Consider the following 11,475-nt stretch of genomic DNA (forward strand, 5'->3'; position numbering starts at 1 on the left):
GGCTCTGGGCAGGTGTCTGAGGAGGAGGGGAGTGTGGCTGCTCCTGGGGAAGCCTTGGCCTCAGGGGACCTCACCGGGCAGCAGAAGTGGGACCAGCTTGGTGAGAATGTGGCCAGAGAAGAACCTGAGACCCCGGGATGAGTATACGAGTGGCTCTCGGCTGTCAAATAGCCCCCCTGGGAACAAGGGTTTACAGAGAGGCTTGTCGGAGGGTAGGAAAGCTGTGAGGCCACCCTGCTGGTTCTCGGCCACACACGGGCCAGCGTGGGGTTCTGTGACTGAGAAGCAAGGAAAATCGGGAACAGCGTGGATAGTGCTAGGAGGGCCCCTCCCCAACGCCAGCTCCTCCCCAACCTTCCCTTTGTTGATGCTCTCTCCTCACCGCCTGCCTCTCTCCTGGCCTGCAGGGTCCTCCCGGCCCCGTCGGTCCCTCTGGCAAAGATGGTGCTAACGGAATCCCTGGCCCCATTGGACCTCCTGGGCCCCGTGGACGTTCCGGCGAGACTGGCCCTGCTGTGAGTATGCAGAGCCCGGCCTACTGCATAGGGCCTTCCCAGCACTGGGAGGCTGGGGCTCTCTGACGCTAAGGGCTTCTTTCGGGGTGTCCGCCTGCAGCTAATGTGACAGCACCCTTTATCCTGGGAGCCCCCGGAGGTTCAGAGGGTCCTCGGGAAACAGAAGAGGGGCTAATGAAAGAATAAGGCAGATTCTTGTGGTTTTCTTGGTCCTGTCCCATTGCACGTACACCCACATCCCCAACCTCCTGGGACTGGTAAAAAGACATTCTATTGATGGTACATTCTAGAAGGTGGGGATGGACACAGGAAGGGCGGCGTCCCTGTCATTCCTGGCTGACTTCTGTTTCGTGCTGCAGGGTCCTCCTGGAAACCCTGGCCCCCCTGGCCCTCCTGGCCCCCCCGGCCCTGGCATCGACATGTCTGCCTTTGCTGGCCTCGGCCAGAGAGAGAAAGGCCCCGACCCCCTGCAGTACATGCGGGCTGACGAGGCAGCCGGCAACCTGAGACAGCACGATGCCGAGGTGGACGCCACACTCAAGTCCCTCAACAACCAGATCGAGAGCCTCCGCAGCCCTGAAGGCTCCCGCAAGAACCCAGCTCGCACCTGCCGAGACCTGAAACTCTGCCACCCTGAGTGGAAGAGCGGTGAGGACCCCCACCACAGAGAGCAAGCAGTCAGCCCCCTGGGCCCAGCCCCGCTCAGAGCACAGGAGCAGAGTCAGACCTGGAAGGGTCTAGCGTGGGTGTCCCCCTGCACCCCACATCGCACAGCAGAGAAACTGCAGCCTTGGCCCTGTCCTGCCGTGGCCACACGGCGGAAGTGACGTCAGGGTCAAGTTCCATCCACAGGCTGGCCCTAAGCCTGCCCTTCGCTTGCACCCCTGTTTAGCCCTGGACATTCCCCTGGCCCGCTCCCTCCTTCTCCCCTCCCTTTGGCTGCGTGTGGCCCTCACACCCTGCTCCTCTCCCACTGGGTGTCCCTGTAGGCCTGTCAGTCACTCCAGGCAGGCCTGGCCCTCTTGGGGGTGAGGGTCTGTGCCAATCTGAGCCCCGATGGGGTGTTGCCTCCCCGCTGCAGGAGACTACTGGATCGACCCCAACCAGGGCTGCACCCTGGATGCCATGAAGGTTTTCTGCAACATGGAGACTGGCGAGACCTGCGTCTACCCCAACCCGGCCAGCGTCCCCAAGAAGAACTGGTGGAGCAGCAAGAGCAAGGACAAGAAACACATCTGGTTTGGAGAAACCATCAACGGTGGCTTCCATGTGAGTCCCCCGCTTGCTCTAGGCCATGGGCAGCGCCTCAGAACCTCCCTCTGCTTTCTTCTGGGGAGTTTTCAGCACCTTGCTCACATTCCCACCAGTTCTGGGTGAGAGAGGGGGCTTAAGAGGAAGGAAGGAGGAGAGATAGGATTTTTTTTTTAACCACCATTTAGAGGTGGAGGAAGAGGTCCTCAGAGGCCTGCTCCACTTTCTGGAAGCAAAAGTGTCTTCCCAGTGATCCCTCCCCCAGCGCCTTCAGCTCCTCCTCCCCCCTGTCCGCTGGCAGCCCCCATCCCCGGGCCTCATGCCACTGCTCTCCATCCTCACAGTTCAGCTATGGAGATGACAACCTGGCTCCCAACACCGCCAACGTCCAGATGACCTTCCTGCGCCTGCTGTCCACCGAGGGCTCTCAGAACATCACCTACCACTGCAAGAACAGCATTGCCTACCTGGACGAAGCTGCTGGCAACCTCAAGAAGGCTGTGCTCATCCAGGGCTCAAATGACGTGGAGATCCGGGCTGAGGGCAACAGCAGGTTCACATACACCGTTCTGAAGGATGGCTGCACGGTGAGTCGGGCGGGCTGGGCCACCAGAGAGAGAGAGAGGGCTTCCTGGGGCGCAGGGCTCAGGCTGGAGCAGGCTAAGGGCTGGTCCACAGTGGGCGTCATGGTCCTAAAGGGGCACGCGTGTAAGGGGCTGTGTAGGGATGACACACCAGCGACAGCTGGGGGCGAGGAGCTTGTTGGTTCTGTCTCCTCCCCTCCCTCAACTCAGTGTGTCCAGTGACTTGTAGGAACAGTCATGCAATGTGTGGGGGCCTCTGCCCTTGCAGGTGGGGTGCTCACTGTAGGGGATGGGGAGGAGAAGGGCGGGGGCGCAGGAGGCCCTGCTGCTGAGAACTAGAGTCTGGAGTCGAGGTGGAGGTCAATCCGAAAGAGAACGAGAGCCCCCCCAGGGTGTTCTGCGCTTGGTGTTCTGTGATGCTTGGTTTTCCCGATCACAAGGCGTCCACTGACTCTCCTCTTGTTCTTCCCTAGAAACACACCGGTAAGTGGGGCGAGACTGTGATTGAGTACCGGTCACAGAAGACCTCACGTCTCCCCATCATTGACATTGCACCCATGGACATAGGAGGGCCCGAGCAGGAATTCGGTGTGGACATAGGGCCTGTCTGCTTCTTGTAAAAACCCAAACCCAGAACCAACACAATCCATGGCAAACCCAAAGGACCCAAGTACTTTCCAATCCAAGTCACTCTAGGACTCTGCACTGAATGGCTGACCTGAGCTGATGCCCATTCATCCCACCCTCTCACAGTTTGGACTTTGCTCCCCTCTCTAAGAGACCTGAACTGGGCAGACTGCAAAATAAAATCTCGGTGTTCTATTTATTTATTGTCTTCCTGTAAGACCTTTGGGTCAAGGCAGAGACAGGAAACTAACTGGTGTGAGTCAAACGCCCCCTGAGTGACTGCCCCCCAGCCCAGGCAAGAGGCCCCCTGCAGGTGCCGGCCGCAGGAACTGTGTGTGTCCTACACAATGGTGCTATTCTGTGTCAAACACCTCTGTATTTTTTAAAACGTCAATTGATATTAAAAACAAAAAAATTATTGGAAAGTACATACTGGCTTGTGCTTTGTGTTTTATTCTTTATTTTCCACGAGTCCTGGATTCTGTGGGCAGGACAAAACGGCTGTCCTCAGGCCTTCTCTTGACTGAAGCCACACTGCCTGGTTTAGCCACCTCACACAAACGCCTTTTTTTGTAACCCCTGGCGCCGAGTGGAGCCCAGGGGAGAACAAGAAACAGAGACCCAAGGTTTGGGAAGGGAGGCCCGAGGCGGGGGTGAGGGGGCTTGTTCTTGAGCATAAACCCGGGCACACCTCCAGGGCTGATTGTGCAAGAGGAGAGATGCGCTCTGAGCTCGGATAGGGATTGGGGGGGGGGGGGGGGGGGCGGGGCGGGCTGCATCCTGCTACTGGGGAGAGATCAAAGATGCTCCATGGGAGCTGGGGGGGTGCACGATGTGGAGAGGAGTAAATCCACAGAAGCCCATGATAAGTGCACATAATCAGACAATCTTGCTGACCTACTTATCTATGTCTTTCCCTAAGACTTTAGTTCATGGAGAAGTGTTAGGGCTGGCTAAACACTCACCCCTTATTCCTTTTTCCTGGCCCCTATTCCTCACTTCCTGGGCTGGCACTTGAAGCTTCCACGGATGTCTTAACTGTGGACTTATGAATGGACAGCTTTCCACTTCTTGCTTTTCAAAGACTTGTGTATGTGGGGCAAAACATGAGGAAGTGGACACCTTTTCCACTAGAAGGGGCTGGTGGATGACAAACTAAGAGTACAATACAAACATAATTAGAAGAGCGCTCTCAATTTAAACAACATTTCTACATGCCAAAAGAGCTAATGGGGGCAGTGTGGAGAGGTGCATAGGTGCTTATGAAACTTCCTCAGACCACAGGTGGAGCTGATAGTCGAGTCTGGTTCCAATCTGTCAGCCACACTCAAAGCCCATCCTGCCCTTTGGCTCACTTCACTGGCCATGGTGGAGTCAGAGCTACTTACTTACTCTACGGTGGCTCAGTAGATCCCGATCACCGGCTCAGACCCTGGTAAGAGGAATCCCATGTGCGCCAGGATATCAAGCTAATCTCCCACAGCCCACCCATTTCCCAGGGACCCAGTTAAACCCTAGAAATAACAGCAACTGCTGCATAGGTGACTGATGAATGTCCCAGAAGATGGAGCTCACGGGAAGAGAAGCAGCAGGACAGAAAGCCCCGCATCTGTGGCCAGATCAAAACCACCCTGGGTGGCAGTGCTGCAATGCAGTACGACTGCCCCCTTGTCTTAAACGGGGCCAGAGGCTCGCCACTGATTCCCATGATCCCTGATGCCCCCAGGAAAGGCAGGTCTCTCCTGGCACAATAACCTCTCAGATAACCTTTTGACCCCAGCAGGACTGGGTGAACAGACCTGGCTGACTAGCTGAAGTCCTCAGTCAGGTTACTGTCCCTTTCTGGAGCCAGGAAATTTAGCCTCAGTCTGAAGACTCAGAGTGCAAAAATCATTAATACTGAAAATCAAGCTATGGGAATGGGGGCAAAAAAAACAGACCCCCAGCCACCACCTACTGCTGTTAGGTATTTCCTGAAGCACCAGAGCACGTGAAGGAGCCGGACCCTATCTTAGTGCAGCTCTGAAACCAGCTACTCAAGCTTCCCCCAGAGGCCCTGCCTTCCTGGGGCTGGAGCCTGCTCGGCAGTGGCCCAGAGGATGGAGAAGTTCAAGAAACTTGCAACTTGACACCACGTCCTCTTAATCAGCAAGTTACTCCTCAGACGGCAAAGAATCTGCCTGCAGTGTGGGATACCCAGGTTCGATCCCTGGGTTGGGAAGATCCTCTGGAGAAGGAAATGGCAACCACTCCAGTATTCTTGCCTGGACAATCCCATGGACAGAGGATCCTGGTGGGCGATGGTCCATGGGGTCGCAAAGTTGGACAGGACTGAGCGACTAACACTACTATTCCTCCTCAGAGAAGCAGCTTCTCACTTCTCAGGCACCACTGCGCTACCTCTTCCAACCTCCAGGGGGCACTAAAACAGCGCTAGGACAGCCTGTCACCACCAGAGGCGGACGCACAAGGGCGAGGCTTCCCTGGCGGGAGGCTGCTTTCCGTGACAGCTCACAGCAACAGGGCTTCTCTTCCCTCCCCATCCTGTGCTGATCCACTGCGCAGGCAACTGTTCTACAGTCCCCCAGAGGTGCCCACTTGAGACATCCAGGAAATCAGAGGAGACACAGATCAATCAAAAGCAGGGTTTATTTATTTTTTTTAACCAAACTCCCCAATCCATGTTCCAGCCAATGGATGGAGGGTAAATTACACCCCACATAGACTCTTAGTAAAAACAATTTTAACTTTCTACAGAAAAAAAAAAAGTTGTTTTTTTTAAATAAAGTTCCTAGGCATTTGGAAACAGATGAAAAACTTTCACAGGTTGAATGTTCTGTGCTTTCTTCGTCAATATATTCAAATGCTCCCTCCCTGCTGCCTCTTCTGTGAAGAGGCCCCTTCTGCAGCTACACTGACAGTCCTAGTTCCGTATCATTGTATCGTCTGATAACCTAGAACCGTGGTAGGATTTCAATTTGTAATGCCACCCCCCGCTCCCAAACAGCTGAAAAGATCTCAGTCAAACTCTTCAAACCTTCTTTGAGTGCCTGCTATTGGCTTGGCATCAGCTGAGCGCTAGGCAGTGGTCCTGCTGGTTCTGGGAAAGGCCAGTGGTGCTACAGGGAGGACGCTTCCTCCCAAGTGGCTGGGGACTGAGAGAACCAGTTTCTCCTCTGGTTCTACCACTTGGGGCAGGTACAGGGCTCAGGTCCTGGGAAGAGAAGCTGTGTCTCTTCTGACAGGTGCTGCCATGGAAGAACAGAGGGCAGTTTCTAAACAGCTGTGGAATTTACTCCACAATCCACATAGTGATGTGTCTCCAAGGAGCTCTGGGTCACGTGGCCAATGTACGAAATCTTCACTGAAGTTCTAGGGAAAAGGAAACTGAGAAGAATTAATTCTGTTTCTGAGACAAATTAAGTAAGAGAGATTGCCCAAATAAATTCTTGCACGCTCAGGCGGTAACACATAGGTCTCAGACGCATGTCTTCAAGGTTACACAACCAGGAAGTCAGAGGATCTTTTCATATCCCCAGAGACACTGTGCCCTGAGATGACCTTCTAAATAAATAGTTCTCAGCTGGGGACATTTTTACCCCACAGGGAACTTCTGGCAGTGTCTAGACATTTGGAGTTGTTACAGCTGAGCGGGGGAGGAGGTAAGCCTCTAGCAGGTAAGGGCCAGGGATGCGGTCAAACATCCTACAATGCACGGAACAGCCCCTCACAACAAAGAACCGTCTGGCCCAAAATGTCACCAGTGCCAAGGCTAAAAACCCCAGCTCTAAACCCTCATATTTCAAATGTCTGCAGCAGACCCTTGTCACTTGCAAATTTAATTGTCATGGTTCTAAAAATAACCCTACAGGTCCATGACATGTCGTAATTTGTGTGGTCAGAGAGTAAGTCTGGCTGGATGCCCTGGGCTTACACCTTGAGAAAGCTTTTCTCCTCTTTACTAGTCCCATGAGGATTCTAAAGCGATCACACAACTGGACCCCATCTCATGGAGAAAATTCTTTATCTAACTGCTTCCTGTGAGTCTGGTGACTGGTGACAGGGACCTGGACACTGCATCTCAAGGACAGCAAGGCTCTGCCGTGACTGTGCCCACAGTGCATCCGGCATAACCTCTTTGCCTTGTGGGTCCCACAGGCTCTCTCGAGCAAAGCTGGCCAGCTCACGTGGCCCGCCAGTCCAGGCCCTGGGCACAAGGAAATGAGCAACATACCGAATAAAGACCACTATGTTGTGCGCTCCAATATAGGGTAGCGTGCAGAAGAAGCTGCCAAACAACAGACAGAGGAATGGTCAGTTTAGGTGAATCAGCAGGAATGCTGAGCTACCCTGTCAAACTGAGCAGTCAGCCCCATCTGGGAGCTTCCCCTACCCCACACCCGCCCTCCTGGCCTAAGCACCGTCCCGGCTCACTGGTTCCAGGTCCCCACAGTGTCCTTCCATCCTCCCACATCACTATCTTCTTGGTTTTTTTTTTTTTTTAATGCCCATCACAAAATGCTGGAGTTTGGAAATATTTCTAGTGACCTAATGTTCTCTTTTCAGAAATCTGAGCACTTGAGTCATATATCAAATATCACATCCTCCAAAAAAATCTCAAGATAGCGAACCCACAGGCTAAAAGGCTGGAACTTTAGGCAGGACCAGCTCCCCTCAACTGAGCTCAACTCTGAACCCCTTTCATCCCATAAAATGCACACATATAGAGAACACTGTCCTTACTACACATAGGAATATGGTCCTCCCATCTCGGCATTCACGGTAAAATTCACCTGAAAACAAGACACAAGAGTCAGTCTATGGGCAGGCAAGCTTGACACAGAACGGTTCTATTACTAGCAACCCAAGAACCTGAGCACATTCTTGTATCACACATAAAATATTTCCCCCAGATTGTCACTAATCCTAAGACCATGAGCCTCTAACAAAGCTTCCCACCTCTTCCCTTTTGAGAGGTTAATGGGCCCCAGATCATCCTAAGGCCTCTTCTTGATTGTTGGTGAATTGTTTTTTCCTACATATTCTTGCTTCCGTAACACTTAATTCTTAGCTGATTTTTTCCCCCTAATATTTCATAACTACAGAGCCTGTCAGTTCTTCCTCATCAGCTAGTTCCTACCAGTAGAAATGAGGAGAGGGAGAGGAAAGGAGTGAGGCCACAGTGTTTCACAGCCCAGCGGGGCCAGGCTCCTAAAATCAGGCATACCAGGTGTTCGCTCCGAGGTGGAATGAGGGAGATGTTAGTCGTCATGTACGACCCAACCACGGTGTTCATGTACTGAACCTCACTGGACAGGCTGGTCACCGCCACAGAGTAGAAGTTGGAGTTTCTAATTTTCAGGGTGGCCTGCATCAGTGCAAGTGAGGGAACACAGTGAGTGTCCTGGGTACAAGACTTGCAGGTGCACGACCCAGGAAGGGCGGCCCTAATCTTACCGTGATGGCGAGGTTGACAAGGGACCTCTGCTCATTAAATGTGACTTTCACCACTTTGATGCCATCGTCATCCACGAGGACTGAATGTGGAAACAGGAAGAAAACCACCAAACCAGACGCCAGGAGGCAGAGCAGGATAGAGAGAAGGACATACTGCTTCCTGCAAATGACAAAGCACACAACCAAGGCAGGGAGTCAGACATCAAGGTCCAACGAGTCGAGATAAAATGCAAATCCGGGAATGAGGAGGGGAGGGATGAGAAAGTGCACAGGGCCAGGAATCGCAAACCAGGCAAGAAGGCGTAGAGCGGGAGAACCCTTTCAAAGCCCTCTGAATGCTGTCTGCAATCTGGGAAAAGAAGCTGATGAGAGGAGCTGTGTGGACACAAACATCTCTTCCCCTGCCAGGACACCCTCTTCTCCAATTCCTCCCAATTCAGCTCCTTCACTTGAGCCTCGGCCCTCAGAGTGTTTCTAGCTTCACGTTTCCTTCCCCAAACTGCGATGAGGGCAGAGACATCTTGCTTGAGCAAAAAGTATTAAAGGAAGTGGGGAATTTTACAAGAACAGATAACATTTTCAAAAACTGAACTGGCATTCATACACAGAAAAAGAGGACTAGGGACTGCTGCAGGTATTAACAGGCGAGACTCAGATGACTCACGTTCTCTGAGGACGCAACCGCTGATCGCTGTGAGGGATCAAAGCCACCAACTCATTAACTTGCTCTAAAAAAGAAACAATTGACAATTTTGGTAAAATAAATCCCCCATGTGACAGTACTTTCCTTCACATACGCAGAAGCCTGCCACAACATATACTTGTCCAGGATTATTTGTTTCTAAGATACCCGTTTCACATTTTGGGTCTCATGAACAAGAAACAAATAAATCTGTAGAGAGTGCTACAAATTACAAAACATCTATCAGTGCTGCCAGAGCGCTGACACAGAAGCTGAGAAATCTAGGATCTCGGGACTTCCCTGAAGGTTCAGTGACTTAGACTGGGTGCTCCCAAGGCAGGGGGCCCAGGTTCTGTCCCTGGTCAGGGAACGAGATTCTACATGCCACAATTAAAGATGCTGCATGCCGCAACTGAGACCCAGAGCAACCAGATAAATATTAAGAAGAAGAAGAAATCTCAGATCTTGTTCTGGCTTTACCACCTGGCCTTGAGCTGAGGCATGGTTATGAACTGCTGTCTAGCCTTAGGTAAGTCATTACCTCTCTAGGCCATTGTGTCCTCATCTATAATATGAAGGCTTTGGATTGAATGATTTCTAAGGTTTTTATCAGCTTTAAACCTCTGTGACCCTTCATCTAAACTGCTAAGACTTTTTGAGAGCCAACTGAGTGATAGATAATTCTGTACCCGATCCAGGCTCCAGTCCGGGGCATGCTTTCTCTCCCCCGACTTGACATTTTATATTTTCAGACCTTAGGTCTGCTTCCTTGAATAGAAGCTTCCGAGATGGTGTCTGTTCCTTCTCCCCCACAAAGCCATGCCAGGCCCCGAGTGTCAGCAATGAAGAAACGTAGGTCAAACTGCAGAATGTAGAGCAAACCACGTGTTCCAACCCAAGGAAACAACAAACAGAGGAGTGAAAGTGAAGAGAAGTAAGGCTTTCAAATATCAGGAAACCCAGAGAAGCTGTGGAACCTGCCCAAGTTCATCAATCCAGCGGAGCTGGCTCCTGCTCAGGGCATGGTCTATGACCGTGGCACTGCTGGAAGGAAAAAAGTCCAGTCTGGGAGAGGGGGAGTCTTGTGGGCTGATCACCAAAGACTCACCTGGAATGTAGCCTGTCCCCTGACACGTGAGACAGGTAATGCTATCTCGCCCGGTGAACTCCACATAGGGGAACTGAGCAATAGCCTCCTGCTGCTCCCGTTCGGCCAGAGAATCCTCAGTGTCATCTGCTTTCCTTCGCTTGCTGAAAGGCCGGTGAGCATAGATGGAATGAGGGGACCCCATGGCCAGGACGTGCGCCTTGTGTCATGTCCTAGGATGCAAAGAGGCAAGTGAGTGCGTGTTACTGGCTGTGCACCTCTATAAGAAAAGTGTAACACAGAAATGACCAAATTCCCTTCCCGAGTGTGGTCCCGAACACCTGCACAATTTCTACCAGGCCCCTCATTTTCTACCAGGGCTCCCTAACCCACCACCGACTCTCGACACACAGCCTGGGGGAACAGGGGCTGCATTCGCCAATCTGCCCAGCTCCTCATCGCCCCGGGAATCGGGGCAACCCAGCTCCCACGAAGTCCAGGCTCACCCCTCCTGTCTGCTACTTGCAAACTCTGGGTCTTGCTGGGAAAAAACCTTCCCGGACAAACAACAAGCCCCAAATTAATAACAGGCCTCAGAGAGTCGCACTCTCTTCCGCCCCCAGCTCCAGGAGGCGGGCTCAGTTCACGCCCCTTGTCAAAAAGAGCGCTCCGAGCCCACCAGAGTCGCCCAGGCGGGAGCGAAAGCCGAAGACCCCAGACCTGCAGGACACGAACTCCCGGCAGCTCCTCTCCGGGCCGGACGTCCCTGCCACCCGCCGGATCCTGCAGGTTTACCTGCCTCTCGGGTGTTTAGAGCTGCACGCCCTCGGTGCGCATGCACTCGGTGCGCAAGCCGGCTCGGGACGCCGGCGTGAGCGCGCGTGCGCCCTTCGAAGCCCAGCTGGCGGCGCCGATAGAGGGCAGCAGAGAGGAGAGTGGGGTGGGGTGGGGAGCAGCGCCTCTCGGGGGTTGAAGCTGGTGGGCCGGTGGAGATGCTCCGCGGTCGGCAGAAACACCGGGAAAGGGTCCAGTGAAGGTTCGAGTGAAGGTTCCAGATGAAGAGAGAGGCGGAAAGCGCTGGCAGACAAAACCATTCTCAGCTAGTCTTTGAGCACAGGAGTTGTGAAGATGCTGAGAGTAGAAAGATGCATCGCAGAACCTGCCCTCAACCTGCTTCAGGGCGTCCCCAGCCCTAGAGACAGAACAGACACACACACACATACACACACACACCATGCTCATGATGGGTTAGAGGACACTTTTTTAAGGGCG

General features: G+C 53.0%; 2 protein-coding genes across 4 annotated transcripts in view; one reads left to right on the forward strand and one right to left on the reverse strand.

Annotated features, from left to right (window-relative positions):
* The window catches only part of COL2A1 (collagen type II alpha 1 chain), a 29,627-nt gene extending 26,657 nt beyond the window's left edge, over positions 1-2,970 (forward strand). For both annotated transcript variants that reach the window (XM_068969851.1, XM_068969852.1), the window contains 5 exons: positions 408-515; positions 875-1,163; positions 1,597-1,784; positions 2,111-2,353; positions 2,824-2,970. In XM_068969851.1, coding sequence (XP_068825952.1) covers positions 408-515; positions 875-1,163; positions 1,597-1,784; positions 2,111-2,353; positions 2,824-2,970 — 975 coding nt within the window. The remainder of the gene's footprint in view (positions 1-407; positions 516-874; positions 1,164-1,596; positions 1,785-2,110; positions 2,354-2,823) is intronic.
* Positions 2,971-5,712: 2,742 nt separating this feature from the next.
* Positions 5,713-10,992, reverse strand: TMEM106C (transmembrane protein 106C). Of its 2 annotated transcripts, none has more exons than XM_068971021.1 (8): positions 10,924-10,992; positions 10,225-10,436; positions 9,099-9,162; positions 8,435-8,594; positions 8,205-8,345; positions 7,721-7,770; positions 7,212-7,265; positions 5,713-6,349 (listed from the first exon to the last, which is right to left on the reverse strand). In XM_068971021.1, the coding sequence occupies exons 2-8, from the start codon at positions 10,406-10,408 to the stop codon at positions 6,253-6,255; spliced, it is 750 nt and encodes a 249-aa protein (XP_068827122.1). In that variant the 5' UTR covers positions 10,409-10,436; positions 10,924-10,992; the 3' UTR covers positions 5,713-6,252. The 2 variants fall into 2 exon arrangements, with proteins under 2 accessions (XP_068827122.1, XP_068827123.1); XM_068971022.1 differs by lacking the exon at positions 10,924-10,992 and adding an exon at positions 10,710-10,771.
* Between the last annotated feature and the right edge of the window lie 483 nt (positions 10,993-11,475).

Source organism: Capricornis sumatraensis, chromosome 4 (assembly GCF_032405125.1).
Source record: "Capricornis sumatraensis isolate serow.1 chromosome 4, serow.2, whole genome shotgun sequence".
Lineage (NCBI taxonomy): Eukaryota > Metazoa > Chordata > Mammalia > Artiodactyla > Bovidae > Capricornis > Capricornis sumatraensis.

Bases quoted from the DNA above. Each gene is read 5' to 3' on its own strand.
- TMEM106C (XM_068971021.1), bottom strand. From the start codon at position 10,408: ATGGGGTCCCCTCATTCCATCTATGCTCACCGGCCTTTCAGCAAGCGA. The intron at 9,163-10,224 runs GTGAGTCTTTGG...TTTCTTTTTTAG, and splicing joins GGGGACAGGCTACATTCCAG to AGCAAGTTAATGAGTTGGTG. The intron at 6,350-7,211 runs GTATGTTGCTCA...CCTTTTCCCTAG, and splicing joins AACATAGTGGTCTTTATTCG to AACTTCAGTGAAGATTTCGT.